The sequence below is a fragment of the Rhinichthys klamathensis genome, unplaced genomic scaffold, assembly GCF_029890125.1.
Source record: "Rhinichthys klamathensis goyatoka isolate OS25496 unplaced genomic scaffold, OSU_Roscu_1.1 h1tg000069l_1, whole genome shotgun sequence".
Lineage (NCBI taxonomy): Eukaryota > Metazoa > Chordata > Actinopteri > Cypriniformes > Leuciscidae > Rhinichthys > Rhinichthys klamathensis.
In genome coordinates this window covers 358,325-381,232 of record NW_026606612.1, presented here as the reverse complement: position 1 = coordinate 381,232, position 22,908 = coordinate 358,325, and the positions used below count along the sequence as shown (strand labels likewise).

The 22,908-nt window shown below is 37.4% G+C and overlaps 1 protein-coding gene across 1 annotated transcript in view; it reads left to right on the top strand.

Annotated features, from left to right (window-relative positions):
- eif5b (eukaryotic translation initiation factor 5B) overlaps positions 1-22,194 on the top strand; it is a 28,693-nt gene extending 6,499 nt beyond the window's left edge. The window contains exons 3-24 of the mRNA XM_056250456.1: positions 108-186; positions 322-973; positions 4,757-4,968; positions 5,050-5,200; positions 5,282-5,374; positions 5,453-5,539; positions 6,294-6,362; positions 6,468-6,778; positions 6,857-6,964; positions 7,039-7,149; positions 9,884-9,951; positions 10,769-10,910; positions 10,988-11,119; positions 11,261-11,443; positions 14,502-14,663; positions 14,773-14,904; positions 15,069-15,200; positions 19,881-19,957; positions 20,038-20,202; positions 20,837-20,975; positions 21,139-21,300; positions 21,675-22,194. Coding sequence (XP_056106431.1) covers positions 108-186; positions 322-973; positions 4,757-4,968; positions 5,050-5,200; positions 5,282-5,374; positions 5,453-5,539; positions 6,294-6,362; positions 6,468-6,778; positions 6,857-6,964; positions 7,039-7,149; positions 9,884-9,951; positions 10,769-10,910; positions 10,988-11,119; positions 11,261-11,443; positions 14,502-14,663; positions 14,773-14,904; positions 15,069-15,200; positions 19,881-19,957; positions 20,038-20,202; positions 20,837-20,975; positions 21,139-21,300; positions 21,675-21,782 — 3,475 coding nt within the window. The 3' untranslated portion in view covers positions 21,783-22,194. The remainder of the gene's footprint in view (positions 1-107; positions 187-321; positions 974-4,756; positions 4,969-5,049; positions 5,201-5,281; positions 5,375-5,452; positions 5,540-6,293; positions 6,363-6,467; positions 6,779-6,856; positions 6,965-7,038; positions 7,150-9,883; positions 9,952-10,768; positions 10,911-10,987; positions 11,120-11,260; positions 11,444-14,501; positions 14,664-14,772; positions 14,905-15,068; positions 15,201-19,880; positions 19,958-20,037; positions 20,203-20,836; positions 20,976-21,138; positions 21,301-21,674) is intronic.
- The last annotated feature ends 714 nt before the right edge of the window (positions 22,195-22,908 follow it).

Here is a 22,908-nt window from a genome sequence, read left to right as displayed (position 1 = left end):
TAATCAATTTAATATGTGAAAAAAATGCTGAATAAAAGTATTAATTTACATGAAAATATCATTAGTGTAAATGTTTGGAAATGATTGATTACTTCTTTTTATTGCAGTGAGGATGAAATCCAGAAAGAACTAGAGAGGCTGTCAGTAGAAGAGAAAGCAGGAAAACCAGAAAAAGAAACCGCAAAGGTATTCTTTAGTAACACAAACCGATAAACACGTTCAACACACGTTTTCTTTTTTCCTCCCTCTTCTAATATTGCAGATACTATAAGTAGAGTCATTTTCCATTGAAAGCAATTCCTGCATGTGTTTCCCTCTTAGAAATCCGATTCATGTGAAGAGCCTGAACCTGAGCCCACCTTGACGAAAGCAGACAAGAAGAAGGCCAAGAAGAATAAGAAGGCGAATCTGGAGGATGAGGAAGGTGATGAAGATCAGGGTCAGAACAACATGGAAAACGAGCACAGGACGAAAGATACAAAGACGGTGGCGGCTCCCGCTCCTGCTGGTCCTGCTTCAGACTCTGAGGACGAGGGCTCGCAGTCACGACAGAAACCCAAGGCTAAAAAGAAAGGCGGGCGAAAGGGCGCGTCTGACTCGGAGGAGGATGATGAAGATGGTGGTGCGAAGAAGGGTGGAGGAGCGGGCGACAATGACGAATCGGATGATGATTCTCAAACCTCAAGCAAGAAGAAGAAGGGTAAAGGCAAAGCCAAAGCAGAGAGTGAGGAAGACGAAAGAGAAGACCCGTCCTTCAAGATGAAGACAGCTGCGCAGAAGAAAGCAGAGAAAAAAGAGAGGGATAAGAAGAAGAAAGATGAGGAGAGGGCCAAGCTGAGGGCTAAGAGAGAAAAAGAGGAAGAGGCCTCAAAAAAGGATGAAGGGAAACCGGTTACCACACCTTCAACAGAGAGCAAGACATTAGAGACAGCGGCTTCAGTGGAGCAGGATGAAGCTGATGTCCAAGGAGAAGGTCAGATTTTCCATAGTACATTGTCCACTCAGGAGTGTTTCCATGTGTATTATAATACATACTGTATATATATATATATATTTATGAGATATTTGTGTTCAGGTATTTTCAGATTGATTTGAATGATTTTAAAGGTGTATTTTTTATTATTTGTTTGTATTACTTATTTTCTCAGTGATAACACTGATTAAATGTGCAATGCAGGATTTAAAATTACAGTAATATATATATATATATATATTACACACACTACTGTTCAATAGTTTGGGGTCAGTATTAAATATAGTAGTATATATTGTTTATGTTTTTGAAAAGTCTCTTTGCACACCAAGGTTGTAATATTGTAAAAATTTTATTAATTATTTTATTACAAATATACAGTAATATTGTGAATTGTTATCACAATTTAAAATAACTGTTTTCTATGTTACGGACGTGATAGTTCTCTGGAAGCGGCACTAAAACTTTCACAGAGACCTCAAACAGAAAGCACAAAGACTTTCTTTAAAGTGAATTTCATTTTATATTAATTGTATCTTAATTTTAATCAATGTTTCATCAACCAATTACCTGGATTTAATAAATAAGAAGTAAATACAGCGGACGATAGATAATCACGAAACGGAGGCGCCGGCTCGTGAGCTGGAGCTCGTCTCATAAATGAACCGAAACTCAGCATATAAGGTTGCCTACTTGCCTCACAGAACTGAAAAATATATCTATATTGAAATGTCTACTTTTAAACAGAACAATTCAAAACGAAAGAAAACAGACTTAATTACTTTTGCCGGTTCTTTGTGACAGGTTTTATGTGCTTTATTAGCAGCACCCTACATGCTACAATACATGAACTCGTCAGCACCAAAAACATGGAGATTTTTTTAGTCGATAATCGCACAACCTATTTGATATTCTATAATTAAATCGTCTAGTGCAGTGGTTCTCAAAGTGGGGTCCGCGGACCCCTGGTGGTCCGTGAACTATAGCCAAGGGGTCCGCGAAATAATTTATAACAGCCTACCGTTTTTCCCGACTGTAAGTCATGTTTTCTTTAGCATCTGAAAACTTGCTATTTATTCCAAAGTGACTTATATAATGCATTTAATGTCAAATAATAAAAAAGTAGGCTCTTAAAGGTTTCTATAGATAGATAATCTATCTATATTTCTTATGTCTGTGCGTCAAGTATTCGCTGTATTTTGGTCGATTTTTGGGCACGTGCGCCAGCTAAGGAGACGGAGACGGCAGAACGCGCATCCTGTTGTGTTCTTTATTTTTAAAAGGCATGACATTTTGTAGTCATTTTTAATGTATACACAAATAAAAAATAGACACTTTGCCGTTTTGAATGATGTACTCTTATCTTTATGACCATAAATAAGAGTATTCCTTTGTTTCCACTGCTGAGGAAAAATCCAAGTGTTCGCGCCGGCGTCTCGTGTGCGCGCACAATATGTCAGTTCTAGCACTGCTAATTTGACATCAAAACCTGTTCATTATCAAAATAAAATACTCACCGAACTTATAAAAAGTTCTGCTTAATTTAATTTGTCTGTTGTACACTATGAAGGCAGAGACGGTCAATCATATACTGTCGACTTGCTGTTGTTCCAATCTCATTTCTCCAAATGTGAAGATGCTGATACGTGGAGGCCTATATTGGGACTGAAGCATGAAGCTTTCTTTACATAAATAGTTAAGCATCCAAATGTTAGGCTACATCGCAAATATGGAAACTTTGGACCGAATGAGAGATGCACGAGCCCAACGTCTGCAGTTTCAGTTTCGATTCAACTTAATTCGTTTAGACTTGATGTTTTAAATAAATGTTGTCTGTATACTATTATTATTATTATTTGTATTATTATCTATTAATAGTATTATTTTTCATTCTCGTTTTGTTCTGAATACCATTAATTTAAGGATTTGCTGTGGAGTGAGGGGAAGTAGGCCTACGCCTCAAGAACGCAACAAAGTATTACACACTCAGGTGCAACTTATTTTCTGAAAAAATATAGTAAATTATAAATTTGTGCATAGGGACAGGGTCGTATACCCACAATTGAGGTCCCTGAGGTCCGGGCCTCTGTAATTTTTCTATGTGTATAATGAAAGTTGTGAAATAATTGCCTAATATTAACTCTAATTTGGTGCTGCAAGGATATTAAACATCGCGATGATGATAACTGACCTTCTCATCTGAGCGGTTTCAGCAGACTAACAGCGCTCGTCAATGTCAAAATGTTTGAGTCGGAGATTAAATCAAAGTAGGCGGGTTTATGTTCACAGAAGCTGCAAGCCGAGCGCGAATTTCCGCATGACGCTTCAGTTATTCGGTCATAAAGTGCGAGATAATATGTAAATCGCTAAACTAAACAGCTGTTATAGAAGTTTTAAACGAACGACAGAAACAATCAGTTTGCAAAGTATCAACCGGGAAAGGAAATATTGGGGATAGCGGGGCACAACGTAAATCCCAGTTGTGCAAGTGGGTCATGTTGTCACACTGCGTTACAATGAATATGTTTTGAACTATGTTGTATAGCTTTTTTGTTTGTCTTGTATATTTGTTTGATTAGATCAGATAACATTTTAATCTGTCATATGGTCATGTTACAATGTGCCCCACCTATGGGACATGTTGTCACATTGCACTTCCATTCTTTCTGGGTATATCAAGAAAAAAGTAAAAAATTTTGGCCTTAAAAACACCTTAAAATGCACGTGTAGATCAAGAAAATCTAAAATTCCTCGGGGGGCATGCCCCCGAACCCCCCTAGCAAGATCAATTTTGGGACCTCAGTATGCTATTTAGAAAACCCTGCATATGACCCTGGGTCGAGACTATTTGTGTCAAAATATTTCATTAACCGCTCCCACATTAACTTTAGGCTCAGTCACTGTTATAAATATGAGGGGGTCCTTGGAAATGTTTTTCCCCTGTAAGGGGTCCCTGGCTCCAAAATGTTTGAGAACCCCTGGTCTAGTCGACTAGATCCACACAATTTGCCTGAAGTGTTTTAAGAAGCTTTCTCAAATGACCGGTCAACACGTCCAACATGCAGATGCATATCTTACGGCACCATCCCGAAATCAATTTAGTTGGAGCGCAGAAAACAACCCAAAAGCAGCAGCCCACACTGCCTAGTTTAGTTTGATAATTTGCATAGTTATTTTTTTTCTTTTGTGTTCAGTTTATACAGGTTTTTCAAATGTTATTTAATAAAGATATATTTTTTTCTCTCAAAATCTCTATTTTTTTCACCCCCCAAGCCCCCGTGCTAGATTGTGATATGAACCCAATCGTGGGTTTGGTGTATCGTTACAGCCCTATTTCTTATCATTATCAGTGTTGAAAACCGTTATTGCTGCTTATTTTATTTTTGTGCATTTTTTCAGGATTCTTTTATAAATAGAAAAGAACAAAAGACCAACATTTATTTGAAATAAATGTAATTTCTTTAAAATAAAAATCGTACTGAATCCAAAATATTGAACTGTAGGAAGTAGCAATTTTGCTACTGAAGTTTAAATCAATCACTATTAAAGTCATTAGATGAGGAGTGCTAAATTGTCAAACATGCTCTATAGGAAACTTATAAAAAGATGATGAAAGGCATCATGATTATTTGTGAATATTCAATAAGCTTTTTAAGACCATAAATTAGTTGATAACATCTAAGCCACACTGGTTGATATCCAAGATGCTCGTCTGGGTTATTTCAAGCCTACATGATCACTGTTTTTTTATTCTCCAACTAATTTCCCCCTGCTTTTCTACAGAGGAGGCTGAGGGTGATAAAAAGAAAAAGGACAAGAAGAAGAAGAAGGGTGAAAAGGAGGAGAAAGACAAGAAAAAGGGTCCCAGCAAAGCGACGGTGAAAGCCATGCAGGAGGCCTTGGCCAAAATGAAGGAAGAGGAGGAACGAATCAAAAGAGAAGAGGAGGAGAAACAGAAGCTGCTGGAGGAGATGGAGGCTCAGAGACTGGAGCAGGTCAGTGGAAAGACAGTCACTCAAGATCATGGTGTCAAATTATGATTATGGTTCCTTCAACTCTGAAACCGTCATCCATAGGAGCGTCTAGAGGCCGAGAGGAAGGAGAAGAAGAAGCAAAAGGAAAAGGAGAGAAAAGAGAGACTAAAGAAGGAGGGAAAACTCCTCACCAAGGCCCAGAAAGAGGCTCGAGCCAGAGCAGAAGCCACACTGCGAGCACTGCAGGCTCAGGGTGAGAACATGACTGATAGTGCTTATGATGAAGTTATGATGGTCATTTTTTGACCTGGTGGTGTCGTTGGCTTCCTTTCAGGTATTGAAGTGCCATCCAAAGATGCAATGCCAAAGAAGAAGCCCGTTTACTCTGACAAGAGAAAAAAGAAGCCAACAGCACAAACTCCTGAAGGTTAGATCCTGACTTGCTCCCTGCTGTAATCAAAGATGGTTAAAATGTCCTAAGATTTTTTTTGTTGGCTTATATTAGAAACGTCAGAAGTGACAGCACCTACATCAGAGGCACCTCAGCCAATCACAACAGAGATGGAAGTAGACAAGCCTGTTACGGAGCCAGGTAACGACCAATCACAGCCAGCTCTGCTAGATTTACTCCGGTTTAAAATGAAAAGTATTAAGCTTGACTTTGCTTTCTCAAATGTAGGGCCCTATAAAATCTGTTTATTTTTTCCCCTTAATTCTGTTTTAATTTTTTTATTTTAATGGTTTAACTGTGTTTTAGTCATTAGTGTTTTAGTCATGTTTGATCAATTGAAATTGGAAAATGTAACATTTGAATCCGTCTTAAATGTAATCAAAATATAAAAAATACTTTACAATAAATCATACATAGCATTTTTATTTCTGTCAGGTCTGCACAACAAAACGAAACTATAAATTAAAACTTGGATGTAAAAATCTCGTTTTTGTTATTCCTCATTTTTTTAAAATAGTAATCATCTAAAATCAATATTGTTATTATTACTACTACTTCTACTATTTTGAGAAGTACATTTTAGTAAGAGTGATATATTTCTATCGCAATTTCATGTTAACCATACTTTGATTTTTTCATTCTGTCATGAAGACCTTTTAAGTTTCTGAGTTTTTGACATGCAGATAGTAATTTTTGTGGTTTCTATAACTACTGACACTATTCCATATCGCGATTTGAATATGATTCATTTTACAGCCCTACTTTTGAGTTATTAATCCAAAAGTTGCCAAATTCCGTCACATTGCATGCTATACAGTAAAATTGTCTGTTCATAAATTTATGCCTGTAAAGGAAGTATTATGGCTTCTTAAAAATGTAATTTTCATTGTTACAGTTAAGGAGCCAAAGGCAGAGGCTGCTGATCTGGACGACTGGGAGGCCATGGCCAGCGATGAGGAGAAAGGTGGGGTTAAAGCAACCTGTCCCACAGATGCAAATCTTTTCAAATCAAAGTCATTTGGTGGTAGTTTTCCACGGACCCTGATTCATTTGACGTTTGTGCACTCAGAGATGAAGAAGGTTCACATCGAGGTGAAGGAACCCACTACAGCTACACAAAAACCTGCTGAAGACAAGGAGGATGGCAGTGAGGAAGAAGAGGATGATGAAGAGGAGGAGGATGATGAGGAAGAAGAAGAGGAGGACGGTGAAGGAGAGGAGGAGAGTGAGGATGAGGAGGACAACAAAGACAGCAGCAACAAGACGACCACAAACAAAGCAAGAAAAGAGCCGAGCTCAGAGTCGAGCAGCGAGAGCGATTCGGATGATGACCGAAGCAAAGAGGAGAGACTTTACGACAAGGCCAAGAGGCGCATAGAGGTACAGATACTCAGTGTTTTGTACAGATACATTTTAGTCAGTGGAGATGAGATCAATCATGTTTTCCTTTGTGTGCAGAAACGAAGGCAGGAAAACCTGAAGAACATTAATTTGGACAAGCTCCGATCTCCTGTGGTTTGTGTACTGGGTCATGTGGACACAGGGAAGACCAAAATCCTGGATAAGGTGCGTTTTTAAAGTGACTGATGTGGACTTGTGTGGATTTTGTGTTTATTATTGTTTTCTTCTCTGTCCATCAGCTGAGACACACACATGTTCAGGATGGTGAGGCTGGTGGTATCACACAGCAGATCGGAGCCACAAATGTGCCCCTGGAAACCATAATAGAACAAACCAAGATGGTGAAAAATGTGAGTATCTTTCTGTAACGCTCATTCTCTCATTCTGTTTTCCCATGCGCCCCCCTTTTATTTTTTTTTTATTTTTTTAAAGCTTATCAAGATGTGTTTCAGGGTCTGTACAGTCATAGCATGTAGGTTAGATGGGTAAATGAATCCACACAGAATATCAGATCAAATCAGTAATTTGAAAACAGTGTGGGTGATTCAACTGTACCGTGTTTGCTCTCTAAAAGCCACCTCACAAAAAGCTCAGTGTCAAATTGAGTTCTTTTTGTGGCATATTGTGCTTAAACGTCCTAATACACAATTTTTTGTTTTTTAACCTGTTAAGCTTCAAGCCCATTTTTGAAAAATCCCCAGATATGGCATTCCCAAACTGAAACAGATACAGTTCATGAACCCTTTGTACTAAAAGCACAAGTAAGATCTCATTTGAAAGCTGACACCTGGAAGTTTATTGTAAATGTAGAATTAATTATTATCATAATGAAAAAAAATAGTTATAAATAGCTTCAAAGTTTTGTAAAGTTATTATACATTTATTTTTATGAAACATCTTCATGAAAATAAAATTGAAGTTGGCATTGTAGCAATCTAGAAATGCACTGCAGCTAAAGCCACATGTCTAACCATGTTATATTTAAAATCTGAAGATGATAAGTCTAAAACTCTGTATTTAGTTCAATGTTTTTCAAGATCATGTCATATGACTTTATTTTGATTAGACTGGTGTTTATTGTTTTCTTATAAGCATCTATTCAGTCTATTGCCTCTATTGTTTTGTGATGCAAAAACGAGCCCCATTCAGTCTCAGTCTCCCCTGCACATATTCACACCTCTCCAGCCAGTTTATTGCTCTAAATATGCTTTTCTTTTGTCTGCATTATAATCACTAACGACTAGCAATTCACACTGTTTCAATCCCTCATTTATTTTATAAAAGTTCGCACTTCACAGTGAAACTGTATCAAATGCCCTTTTTGAGAAACGAAACATTTCAGTAAGCATTCTTATTTAGAAAAAAATCATAAAAATTACACCGAAGTTAGGTAGCAGGTGCTCAGTACTAGCTAGCATGTTAGCTTAGCACACCATCAATACACGACAATTTATGAGAATAAAACTATGTTTGTTCTCCAAACTTACTTTATAGCGCAAGTCGAGTGTTTTAAATAACTTTCTGTAATCTGATTTGGCTTCAGATAAAAAAATCAGATAGAAAATATATTATTTTATTGTATTCTGCACAATTTGAAAGTCTATCTCGATTAGCATTACATTATACATATAATCAATTATTATGAAAATACCTGACATGACTCGAAGAACACAGGTAAATCAAATATCATTGCAATCATGTTTATTGTCTTCAAAACATCTTTATATGCACTTTACAGCGATCTCGGATAGCTTTGTTGTGGCAGGACTTCCTGAATGTCACATGATTATGGCTCTTCTTCATGTGATCAATATATGGACTTCTGTGCAAACAGCGCCCTCACTTTCAGGATGAATTGATAACACAGTACAGAGTATACAGCGCTCAAAATGATTACATCGACGCATTTGGGTATAAATTCAATAAATATTATTCCTGTCTATAGAAGTCTGATGTAAAGCTATGAGAATCTATCAATATTTCTCCAAATCTGCACATGTTTGAGCTCAAAGCCCTGAGGGACGTTGTTTTGTCAAGCGCTGTCATGACGATCGCACGGGAGTTTTTTTCTGAATGAGAGCAGCTGACGCTCATAATTCATATTAAAGGTAACGACTCATTTTTGTATTTCATAACTCCTGACACAAATTAAGACATAACTGTCACTATAAGTTTCTCAGAATACAATAGTGGTCAAATACTGAATCTTGAGTCTTATATCTTTTTAATGATGTATAGTTTGTCAAGGTATAACATTAAATCTGATAGTATATTTGAACTAAATAAAAAAAAAAACGCTTCAGTGCGCCGACGCTCTGGAGACGGTTAAGAGGTTAAAAAGCATGTCTTAAAAAAACATGCATGGCCTAAACAAAATGAGTTATGTCTTAAGTGAATGTAAAAAGTTGAGAAATATATGCATGTGTAACAGTATATTGGATGCTTGCTTGGTCCTAAAGCAGGGTTCCCAAACTCGGTCCTGGAGGGCCACTGTCCCTGCAGAGTTTAGCTCCAACCCTGATCAAACACACCTACCTGTGAATTTCTACTGATCCTAAAGACCTTGATTAGCTTGCTCAGGTGTGTTTGATCAGGGTTGGAGCTAAACTCTGCAGGGACAGTGGCCCTCCAGGACCGAGTTTGGGGAACCCTGGCTGCGGGACAGCAGCCTAAATAAGGGGGGGAATTAAATGGGAATTACAATACTTAGCATTCGGGCATTCAGTCACGTGATGTTATGTTATCTGCGTGGAGTAACATCTGGGAAAGTTGCATGCAGTTTGTTCTTATTAAAACAAATAGAAAGCAAACAAATAGCATTAATAGTCATTCATTTTACTTCATATATACTGTGATAAATTTGAAGTTCTTATTATTAAAACAAATAGAAAGCAAACAAATAGCATTAATAGTCGTTCATTTTACTTCATATATACTATGATAAATTTGAACATTGATTTGTATTCTTATTTGACGTGTACGTAGACTTTCATGGAACATTAGGTCATGAATGTTGCCTCAAAAGTCATGGAAATGTATTGGTAAAGATGTGTATAAACCCTGGTGTTTGTATGTTTTTCTCAGTTTGAGATGGAGAGTGTGAAGATTCCTGGCATGCTCATTATTGACACACCTGGACACGAGTCTTTCAGGTACACACTATACTTTTGTGTGTGTGTGTCATGTAAAAGTGAAAGACAGAATATATACACTACCATTCAAAGGTTTTCAAATTTTTAAGAAAGAAATGAATACTTTTATTCCTCAAGGATCCCTTAAATGTATAAAATTGACAGTAAAGAGATTTTAAATGTTTCTATTTCAAATAAATACTGTTTCTTTTGAATGTTCTGTACTTCAAAGAATACTAAAAATAATAATGGTGTCCACAAAAATATTAAGCAGCATAATTGTAAATGTTTCTTGAGCAGCAAATCAGCATATTTTAATGATTTCTAAAGGATCATGTGACACTGAAGACTAGAGTAATGATGCTGAAAATTTGCCATCACAGGAATAAAATGACATTTTAAAATATATTCAAATTGAAAACAGTTATTTTACATTGTAATAAATTGTTTCACTGGATTTTTTTATGTATAAATTTTTTCGTTTTCTGATAAGGCATAAACTTCAACCAACGTGAGGTCCAAAAAGTGAAACAACAGTATGGTATACATTTAAATGTACAGAAATAAGTGGAAACAAAATAATGTAAGAAATGTCAGATAAATATCCCTGATACGTAAAATACAAGGAGGGCAAGTCAAAAAACTTTTACAGTATTTTTGTTCCGATTAATAAATTCAACCTTTGAATTTTTGAAACCTCAAAATTTTTACCAATCCCAAACTTTTGAATGGTGGTGTGTGTATATTTAAAAAATACATTTTTTATTAATTAAAATTATAAGTAAATATTAACTCTATAGTATTTGTATGTTTAATGGCACTCTGCTCCACCCTTCAGTAATCTGAGGAACAGGGGTAGTTCTCTGTGTGACATCGCCATCCTGGTGGTGGACATCATGCACGGTTTAGAGCCACAGACACTCGAGTCCATCAACCTGCTGAAGGAGAAGAAATGCCCCTTCATAGTAGCACTTAACAAGGTACCACATAGTGACTACTGAATGCTGATACTGATCATTACATCACAACTATTTGAATACTAATGTTTCTTTGTCAGATCGACCGTCTGTATGACTGGAAAAAGAGTCCAGAAACAGACGTGGTGGCCACACTGAAGAAACAGAAGAAGAACACCAAGGATGAGTTTGATGAGAGGGCTAAAGCTGTCATCGTAGAGTTCGCGCAGCAGGTCTGTTGTCTCTATCTTTTTGTATAGCCCTATTTACCTTTCTTCTTAATGTTGTTTGCAAATGCTGTTTCTTGTTGACTTTAACATGTATGAGAAGTGAGCTTAACTTAAATGTTGTCTTGTGTGTCTTTCAATTTTCAGGGTCTTAATGCCGCCCTGTTCTACGAGAACAAAGATCCTCGTACGTTTGTGTCCCTGGTTCCCACCTCGGCCCACTCGGGTGATGGGATGGGGAACCTCATCGCCCTGCTGGTTGAGCTCACTCAAACCATGCTGGCCCGCCGACTGGCTCACTGTGACGAACTTCGGGCACAGGTCATGGAGGTAAGTGGTCAAAGGAAAAGCTTTAATGAGTTGATTATGACATTACATTAACGGCTTTCCTTTTACAATTTTTTTGCAGCATTGAGCATTATAACCAATCACACACATTTCTGTTGAGTATATGAATGCAATGGCCAATCAGAGGCATTTAGATTTGTCAATGCTGAAAATGCCAGAGCTTTGTTCGGTGCGCGCCCTTAATAACTGCATCCTAAATTGTGAATAAACAACTAAGCAGATACGATGCAATTACATTCATTCTGCGGTGTAGACAGTTTACATTATTATAGCGGTTATATTTGAGTGTGCAACTGAAATCATGGACCGCTTCAGTGATAATGTTCTTTGCTTGCTTTCTAAATATAATTTATTCCAGGTTTGACTAGACATTTTGTTTTTCATGCTACTAAAATAACCAATGTGAAGTCTTTATTTTCTTATGTGTAAACATTTCTTAGCTTGTTTTGTCTGTGTAGCCAGAATATGATGAGCCTTTCCCCAAACACAAAACTTTTTAAAATATATTTTATTAATCGACATTCATTTCTTTATTACAATATCAAGAGTAATCGACAACAGTGATTTTTGTCATAATATTGTAATCGCTGTCCAGTGTCCTGATTTTGTTTAAAATGATGTCACAACAGTTCGTTCTTTGATTTCGCTTGTATTATATCTGGGCCTTAAATGCCGTGTCAGATGCAGCTTCTGTTCCACCTTTGCAGTGTAAAGATGTTTTTTGTTGATGTTGATCATTTTTATTGGTAACTGTCTATACTATAGTATTCTGATTGATTTAACCCTTGTGTTACCGTATTTTCCGCACTATAAGGCGCACTTAAAAGCCTTTAATTTTCTCAAAAACCGACAGTGCGCCTTATAATCCGGAGCGCCTTATATATGGATGGTGAACACACGTTCACCAAGACGGGGAGACAGCGCCGGGCGACTTACGCCACTATCTGCCAATGGATCGTGGATGCCTGGGCTGATATATCAGTCTCAACTGTGATCCGAGCTTTCACGAAAGCAGGAATAATCTCTTTATTCAGCCGGCTCACATACCCGTATTTACTTCCTGTTTTCGGCCGAAGTCCACAGCAGTTGATTGTCAAGTTCGCGCGCGCGCGATCAAACCTCCTCCGTGTGTTCAACATCTGAGTCGGATGAACTATCCATTTGAGCTGATATTCTCAGAACACCACACAGCACCGTCATCAGCTGACAGTCTGAGTCTCCACTGTTGCTTAGTTACCAATGATCGCGCGCGCACTCGACAATCGCCTACTGTGGACTTCGACCGAAAACAGGAAGAAAATACGGGTATGTGAGCTGGCTGAATAAACATCATTTTTATTCATATCTTTCACATTGTCATTTACTGCAGTCAGATTCACCGTGTTCGCTCACATGGCTGTGCACTTGTAATGACACATTAAGGTTGTTAAGAGGCTAAAAGCAGGTTTAAAACTTGTCCCGTTTAAGTCAACAGGGTGCAAATTTTAAAAAGAGGATAACACGGTGTAGGCAACACCGGTTTTTGTCGTTGTTATCTGTACTGACAGCACTCCAAATGTACAAAAAAATGAGCTCAATGTTAAAATTGACCGGAGTTTTCCTTTAACGTTTGAACAACGTTACCATGGGAGTGAACGGAGTTGTCAGAACGCTTAATAAAGTTTGACTTTATCTGACTGTTTTGTTGACATTTGTTGACATCTAGTGGATGCATAACGCAAACCCAGTCAAACGTTTGACTGCAGTATCTTATGCGCCTTATAATCCGGTGCGCCCTATATATGAAAAATGTTCTAAAATAGGTCATTCATTGAAGGTGCGCCTTATAATCCGGTGCGCCGTATAGTGCGGAAAATACGGTATGTTGCGGGTCAATTTGACCCGTTTCGATTTTCAAGTTGTTGGAAATACTGGTTAACCTTTGTTTTTTTTCTTGATATTTTGTGACTTTTTCTCATTTATCATGATGAACATGCATGCAAAGTTTCAACATGCTGATGTGTTTTGACATATACAAACAAAATTACGGTTACGTTTGTGATGTTCACAGGTCAATTTGACCCTCATAGACAGCCATTCAAAAGCAACTGTACAGACACAAAATAAAAACATTTATTTTCTGTATGTCAGGGCACTTCAACTCCAGTTCTAACGTGCAAGTGTATCTAAAAGTGCTCTAACCCTAACCAAACACATTTGAGAAAGCTCAAATTACAGTGTTCAGAATTATTTGCAAATTACAGATGAAAATCTTTGTCAGACACAGATAGTAAAATTTCAATATTCAAAATATCTAAAATACCTAGCTTTTAACCAAAACTTTTATGTAGGATTTTCAAAGGCAGCTTCACAGAGCCAAAAATAAATAAAAAACATTTATTTGATGTATGTTTTTGTTATGTTTGGTTTCTCACTTCCCAGTGAGTGAATAATGAAACTAGGAAAATAGGTCTTAGGAAACTAGGGAAAGTTAACTTAGGAAAATGAAAAAATTTCATTATACTGCTATTTTTTTTTTGTTCAGTTACGATGTTCAAAGCATAAAATGTAAAAAAAAAAAAAAAAAAAAAAAAATCCGTATACTGTTTTTTTTCCAATTTTGTCAAAACAAAACTGTTTTAAAAAATGTTTTAAAAACATTTTCATAAATCATATTTTTTTAGATATAATGTTTTTGTAATGTTTGACAAATGTTGATATTAAAAGTTTACAGTTTGTATCTAAATCTTTGTTGTTTTTCATAGTGTGATTTTTGAGGAATTGTATTGAATCCAATTAGGGTCAATTTGACCCGGTCCAAAAGGGGAGTACACAGAAATCGAACAGAACACAAGGGTTAAGTAATTGTGTTGTCTTGTGTCAAATATGTAAATTTAACCAGTAAACTAAACATTGCCCTTATAAAGGAAAAAAAGCAAATATTTGACACTTATTGGAAAAGGTCATTTCTGTGTCTGGGAATTTATTTATTTATTTATTTTTCTTCACTCATGGATCCAAGCTGTAATATAACCTCTGCGGTCCATTTCCTATTTCTCAGGTAAAAGCTCTGCCTGGCATGGGTACGACGATAGACGTGATCCTGATTAATGGTTGTCTGCGGGAGGGCGAGACCATTATCGTCCCTGGTGTGGATGGACCAATCGTCACTCAGATCAGAGGGTTGCTCCTCCCTCCACCCCTGAAAGAGCTCCGAGTGAAGGTCTCATGCCCAATTATATATTTAATTCACCATATCCGTTATGTTGCGATAGAGCTCTGAGCTTGTCTCACTTGATCACATGCTATATGTTTCTTCTCTCTGTGTACAGAATACGTATGAGAAGCATAAAGAAGTGTCCACAGCTCAGGGAGTGAAGATCCTGGGGAAAGATCTGGAGAAGACGCTGGCAGGTCTGCCTCTCCTCGTCGCTCATAAAGAGGATGAAATTCCAGTCCTGAGGGTAACCATGTTCTTTTACAAACCAATCAGTTGTGTCCCGAACACGCTGTACTTTTCTTTCTTTCCTCTCTTTTCTCGCACATACAATAATTAAGTCAATAATAACTGGTAATCTAATTGCTACATTGGCGAGCTTTCCTGCATCCTGATGTTTGCTCTTTGTAGGACGAGTTGATACGAGAGCTGAAACAGACTCTGAATGCCATAAAGCTGGAGGAGAAGGGTGTGTATGTGCAGGCCTCCACGCTCGGCTCTCTGGAGGCTCTTCTGGAGTACTTGCGTACATCCAAAGTGCCTGTAAGTCTTCAAACACCTCACACACTCTCGTAAAACCCTTTTTATAAATGGGTTATTGAAGAACTTGCTTGGATTTATTATGGTTTTGCAATGCATGTTGTATCTAAGCTCTTTTAAAACCAAGCAAGCTGCCTACATAAGCAGTTGCCTTCTAAGGCCACATCCTGTCTGTTGTGGCAGAGGGAGTGAGTTAGTGCTCCCTAAATTAGCGCACAAATCTCTCTTCTCACGTGAAGCACATTCCAGATTCCAGATTTGCTATTGATTCTAATCCAGTTTGATGGTAACATCTTACTCTAATGAGCAATACATAGTAGGGGTGGAACGGTACATGTATTTGTATTGAACCGAAACGGTACGGGCGTCACGGTTCGTTGCACGAATTTACACGGAGAATACAAGGTATAAAAATAAATAAAACTCGCGTGCAAATTAATTAATGTAATGCGGAACTACTGTTAGATACGGGGTTCTTTAGGGACACATAATCTGTACCATAGCTCTGAACGCGCGTTCACTTCAAATGTTGGCTTTATACGCGCGTCCTATTCGCTTTGGACTAGCGTCGAACTAGACGCGAATTTGACGCTCTATTCGAGTTTGGTGTGACCGCACAATGAACAGGCTGCGATGTCAAGATTGCAATGCTGGAGTGAGTGTGTGTGTGTGCGCGCGAGAGAGAGAGAGAGGCGTGGGCGCGATCGAACTCTGTGTGTGTGAGAGAGAGAGAGATATATATATATAGAGAGAGAGAGGCGCGCGATCGAACAGTGGAAACATAAAAAACATACTCCGTCATTTTGTTCATACAGATCATTAAACCTGCCAAGTGTTTACTTATATTTGTGTACACTCGCAATAAAACACAACATTGTGCTTTTGTCACACTGTAAACTCTTGTCAAACTGTAACCTACAACTGTCACCCAACCAAAATCACACACACACACACACACACACACACACACACACACACACACACACACACACACACACACACACACACTGTTTTAAAAGCAAAACATATTTATCCAACTCCATTTTAAAACAGTCTGTGGGTCCCATCTTTTGGACATTCATCATATTGCATTGGTTTTCATTTCTCGTCCTCTGGGCACTAATCTTACACATTCTACATTGATTAAAAAAGAAAATCAAATGTATTTTTAAATGGTAGTATTATTTTATACAGAAATCAATTATTTATAATTCAGATGAGAGTAATGTTACATTAATTAATAATGTTAATTAAAATTAAGGAAAACAAATATATTGATCTGAAATATAGCAAAATAATTTTAAATTAATTCAGGTACAATTACCAAACATATCGCAAGGTCTTTTTATTAATTTAATTCATAAACTATATAAAACTATTGTCAGTGCACTACAAATAAACTGGTTCTATGCCTTTATTAATAAAACTTATTTAAAAAATACAATGCATTCTGCATTTTTGTTTTGCTTTTACCTCCATTGTACCGAAATCGTACCGAACCGTGATGTATGAACCGAACCGTGACTTCTGTGTACCGTTCCACCCCTAATACATAGTGCACAAATATTGGTCATATATATATCACAAATATTGCTTCATATATAACAGTACAAAGTATTAAATGCAAATATATTTATAATCAGCATTTCTCTCATCTTGGCTGCCATCTTAAAGTATTGTTTTTAGGGCTAGCAACATGATGAAATTCAAGTACTCTATTTAAAAAAAAATGTCGATTGCCATTTATCCATTTCGATTAACCTGTGTGGTGACAAATCAGGTCCTCCCTTGAAATCGGGTCTCTGTTAGGACTCCAAGCGATCTCATTGGCTCAAATTACTTTTAATAGGTACTCTCTTTAGCGCCTGATTACAATTCCTACAAAATCATGTTATGATAAATGCTGTTTGAACTGTTATAAAGACCATTAATGTCTGTATTAGCCTATGTACTAGCATAGCATACAGATACCCGATTAGCCTGATAGCTTAGATTATACACGCATTTGCACTTACCCTACATGTATTCACAGTCATCTTTAATATAATTACGTGTTGATTTAAGTGGACCTGATTCCAAGGACAAGAATCCATGAACGGCGTTATAAGCAAGGGCGTAATCCATCAGCCGGAAATTGAAGCTTCCCTTGGGGGCCGGCATTGTAGCAGACCATCACCTGCTGTTAGCATTCCATTGACTCCCATTCATTTTGGCATCACTTTGACAGCGAATAACTTTACATCTGAGGCGTCCAAAGACTCCATTTGTCCATTATTTATTTCTAAAGAAACACGACAATGTATAAAAGGCTCCATTACTTTGTATCTTATACGTTATGGCTCCGTAGAAGCAGTTTTTGTAAAAATAGGCTAACGATTGCGTCATAAACACGCGACTCTGTCGCACAGTAGAGAAATTACCGTATAGACAGGAGGAGAAGCTTGCGCGCAATCGGGAGGACGTGGAGGCATAAAGTCAAGGGAGAAGCCCATAGAGAGTCATAAAGTTGCTCCTGCTGCTGCTCATGGACAGCTAATACTCACGATCTCCGGCTCTGCAAGATTTGAAGGGAATGATTCAGATTCCTCTTGGCACCGCTACTAGAAGACTTACAACTGTCAGACAGGTTGCTCACGTCACATCTACGTCGTCAAGCTCAGTTTGAGCCTGCGCAGTACGCTCAGCCATCAGGAAGTGTGTGCTTCTAATTGGCTTCACTTTTCTCCGTTGAAATCTATGGGGTCGCTGTGTCCATGTCCCCCCCACATTTCAAAATCGAAGTTTTGTCCCCCCCACTATTTCCCAATGTAAGATTTTGTTTTGCATTGCCTGCCTATCTCTGCCGATTTCGGAGTCTCCAAATGAATCCATTCGGCAACTTTTAAATACATAATTTAATTTTTTAAAAACGGCCGAACTCTTCAGCTGCTAATCTCGTTGTCAGTCGACCATGATCGCGCACCGCTCGCGCACGCGCATCTAGGTGACACGGATAAATGTACGCAGCAATATATAATGAGTGTTCCTGGGAGATCCTAGTTGCGCGGGATGTGGAAGCGTGCAAAAGTTCCAGAAATGTACATAAAGTGCCCTGGCCTTGAATGCCAAGGTAAGGAAAATAAGACTAAATCTAAATTAAATAACCAAGACTAGGTTGGCCATGTGATTTTTCTCAGGAGATGTTTTGAGCATTTTACTTCAGACACCAGATTATCAGCAAACTGCCAAGAGAACTGCTAGCTGGCTACTCAAAATAAACTAGCAATCTAATCAGGCAGCATATTTGTTTGATCTGTGTGAATTACAGAAATATAAGACTTGCTAGACCTACTTTTAGCTACCAAGGAACCTTTCCACAAGGATAGATTGATTTTATTTTTCAATCTATCCTTGGGGGGTAAGCTAGGTGGTTAATGGAAATTAAATCAACCATTTATTTGAATTTTTAATTTTTAGTTAATCAGTACATGACTGATTAACAGTAATGTAAATGCTAAATGTCCTAATACATGTTGATACTACAACAATGCAAAGTATATGCTCTTAACCTTGCAGTTTTTCACATATCATGTAAGACTCATTTTCTCAATTTCTTTGCACAAAACTCTCCAGAAAGTGCCATTTAATGGTTTATTTTTCAAAAAAAAATTCCCGGGGGAGCATACCCCCGGACCCCCCTAGGGAGAACCCACATAATAAATACCAATTTAATCACTGCTTAGAAACAAACTAAGTGATACAGTCTGTTACCATAAGTCTTTAGAAATTAGCATTTAAGTGCCTTATATATTTAAAAAATATATACAAAAATTCAGGACATCCCCCCCCCCCAGCATTTACTGTCCCCCCCAGTTTCAAAATTGCTCCTACTCCCCTGGGCTGTACGATATAATTAAACCATTTAAAAATCATAATATAGCATAGTGCTACTGTGAAATCACAAAGTCTGCGATTAATTTAAATAAGTATATGCACTGCGGGTTTTGGTGAAGCGCGATGCTTTAATTATTTACATATGTGCAGGTTACGCATCTCAGAGCGGCTCCGTTCACAGTAAATGCTGCTCCACACGAACTCAGTCTCTGCATGTGCTGTTTGTTTGGGTTTCCAATAACGTGCGTTTGGGAAGGCATATAAAGTCTGACGCGATTTGGGTTTCATAGCGAAGGGTTGCACTGTTATCATTTGCATGCGTGAAGCGCGTCTTTGCAGCTCGGGTTGCTTATAACGTTCATCTGGGAACACACCGTGCGCCGTTTCACCAGATTTGTAACGTAAACCTACAGGAGAATACATCAAAATATTTCTAAATATGACAACAATCACAATCAGTTGGCGCCCTCTACAGAAATTTGATATAATGTGGAATATTCATAAGTTGATTGTTTATATTATGTATATTACATTATGTATTTTAACAGTGTTTAAACCAATAATTATTGCCTTATTGTTTTTATATATGTATTTTAAGTCATTTTACACGTTATTGTTCGCTTAGGTCTATTTGTATTACCACAAAAAAAATGATCAGGTTACTCGATTAATCGTCAAAATATCAACCGATTACTTGATTACCAAAATAATAATTGTTTTTGTTTTCTCCATTGAGCTTGTTGCAGTGTAATTGAGCTGTAGTGTTTCAGTTGTTTGCATCTCCACTTAGATTCTCTTTCTGTCCTTCAGTATGCTGGCATCAACATTGGTCCCGTCCACAAGAAAGACGTCATGAAAGCTTCTACTATGTTGGAGCATGATCAACAGTATGTATTCTGAGTAATATATCATTTATCTCCTATTATGAGATTAAATCATGCTAATCATTCTCTCTTTCTTTCTGTAGGTATGCAGTGATCCTGGCGTTCGATGTGAAAATAGAGCGAGATTCTCAGGAGATGGCTGACAGTCTCGGCGTGCGCATTTTCAGCGCTGAGATCATCTACCATCTGTTTGACGCCTTCACCAAATACAGAGAAGACTACAAGAAACAGAAACAGGATGAGTTCAAGTGCGTTATCTACTGCCCTCATCCTCACAGTTTTACCTAATTTTAACAGCGATATACACTACAGTTCAAAAGTTAATACTTTTTTAGTTCATACTAAAAATTAAAACTTGTATTCAGCAATAGTGCATTAAATTGATAAATCGTGGCAGCAAATAGTGGCATTTATAATGTTACAAAAGATTTCTGTTTCAAATAAATGCTGTTTTTTCACAATTCCTTGTTGAATAGAAATAGACAGTTTCCACAAAAATATAATGCAGTAACATTGATTTTAACAAAAAATGTTTCTTAAGCAACAAATCAGCATATTAGAATGATTTCTGAAGGATCATGCGACACTGAAGACTGGAAAAATGATGCTGAAAATTCACAGAAATTACATTTTAAAATACATTATTAAAAATGTTAGTAATTATTAAAGTTTTCACAGCCTTGGTGAGCAAAATAGACTTTTTCAGAAATATGACAAATCTAACTGAGCCTATAGTAGTGTATGTTTTTACATTTAACCACTCACAAACAAGCCTAGATTCTTAAAGACTGTGTCAAAGGTCAAATGGTGTTACTTTGAAAAACAGATAATTTTTCCTGAATGTTTGCAGTCTGAATATTTGAAAGTTTCTCTCTTTTTCAGACAACTAGCCGTGTTTCCCTGTAAGCTGCGTATATTGCCCCAGTTCATCTTCAACTCCAGAGATCCCATTGTCATGGGCGTCATTGTGGACGCTGGAGTTCTGAGAACAGGCACTCCGGTGTGTGTGCCCACCAAAGGGGTGAGACGTTTAGACCGTTTACACATTATATGCTCAATAAATAAAGAAGCAGAGAAACCGCTTTCCTCTACTGTCATTTTCTCTTCCGTTTTAGCAGTTTATTTTACGGTAAAAATCGAATTTGTAGTGATATTGTTTGCATTATTTTTTCTCTCCTTCTCAGTTTGTAGACATTGGTATTGTGACCGGTATTGAAATAAATCACAAATCTGTAGACATCGCTAAGAAAGGACAGGAGATCTGTGTGAAAATAGAACCAATTCCTGGAGAATCACCCAAGATGTTCGGCCGACACTTTGAGGCTGTAGACCTCATTGTTAGCAAGGTAAGCTCTCTCCTACATCCCGAAATAAAGCCACTGGGGCTCATGTGATGCCAAGACATAGTGTTGTTTTTGTTGACCCTTTTCCCGCCAGCATTAAAAAAAAAAAAACAAGTTGCCAGCCACCGCCAGTGTTTTTGATCATTTTCACAATTTCATGGCCTCCAGTATATTTGTTCCAAGACAAAATAAGGAGCCTTTAAAATGGTATATTAGGAAAATGAAACCGGAATATATAAAAGTTAATTCAAAATATGAATAAATACTATAATAGTATACAAATATTACTAAAATAGTGTCTGTATTCAATCTGCCGTCCCCTTAAACGTGATTGGTATTGATTATCTAATGCACATTTGTTCCTGTATCTCTTGTAGATCACCCGTCAGTCAATCGACACTCTGAAGAACTGGTTCAGAGACGAGATGCAGAAATCAGACTGGCAGTTAATCATGGAACTGAAGAAAACCTTTGAAATCATCTGAACACACAAGTGACCGACTGATTCTAGATCTCAAAACGGCCCCCGTGCACACATACAAACACTATACGTTGTACACTCCTAAAGGTCACGTGATTATGGAGTCATCAGTGTTGCTCATACATTTAAGGACATTCGTACTTAGACACTCAGCCTTGCACAGTCCCGTATCGAGGACTTGTTCCTCGTGTGTGCATGGGAGAAAACTCACATCACTACCCTTTTCCTCCAGCTGTTTTTGCGTGGTGGGGAGTGTTGGAGACCAAAAAAAAAGGAAAAAATAAAGCAAGGAAAAAAATGTTTTTCTGTGAGAAACTGAAACTATTACCACTGTTTTAAACAGTGACAAATGTTAGAAAATGTTAGGCAACCTTTACAATTATTCCAAATGTGCCTGTTCTCTCTGAGCATCAATTTTTTTTCCACTTCATGGTTTTCACCATCTCAAAGTTCACTGTATGGCTGGATTAAACTTGAGCCGCTGATTTGGGCCTGAGGTCTGACCTTAGATTTAGGCCGAGGTTTAAATCGAAAGGTATAAGTTGAAGACCGTGTGGCTTTCGTGAATGACTGCTGGAGATTACACCAGGATTTTAGATATATATATATATATAAAACAGTCACCTTATCAGTATTTTCATTTTGCCCTGCTTTTTCCATTCCTTTTTGGAGTACAGTTCTTAAATAGACCTTTTTAAAACGATTCCCCTCCAGCCAGAGATTGACTCTCTCCTCCTCTCCCTCTCTTGGGTGTGTGAACTTGGATGAAAGGCTCTTCCCTTAATCAGTTTGAATATGTCATTTCAGAGATTGATATGTGAAAATCAACAACAATAAAGAGATGGCCTATTTATAGACATTGTTGTCCTTTTGTTTTGCTTTTGGTGATGATGAATGCACAGGTGAAGCTTACAAAATGTCATACAATTAAATGGATATATTAGATTATATTTTGCTTAAAGGTAAAAGAGCCCTTTTTCTGAGGACAACAAAGATTTGTGACATAATTTTTTCCCCAAAATGTCAATAACCAGCTGTAATGTGGAAAAGGTGAAATAAAAATTAAAGTATACATCATGATAGTGTTTGTTGTAGGCTTCTTAATTTATACTTTTATATTTATATATATA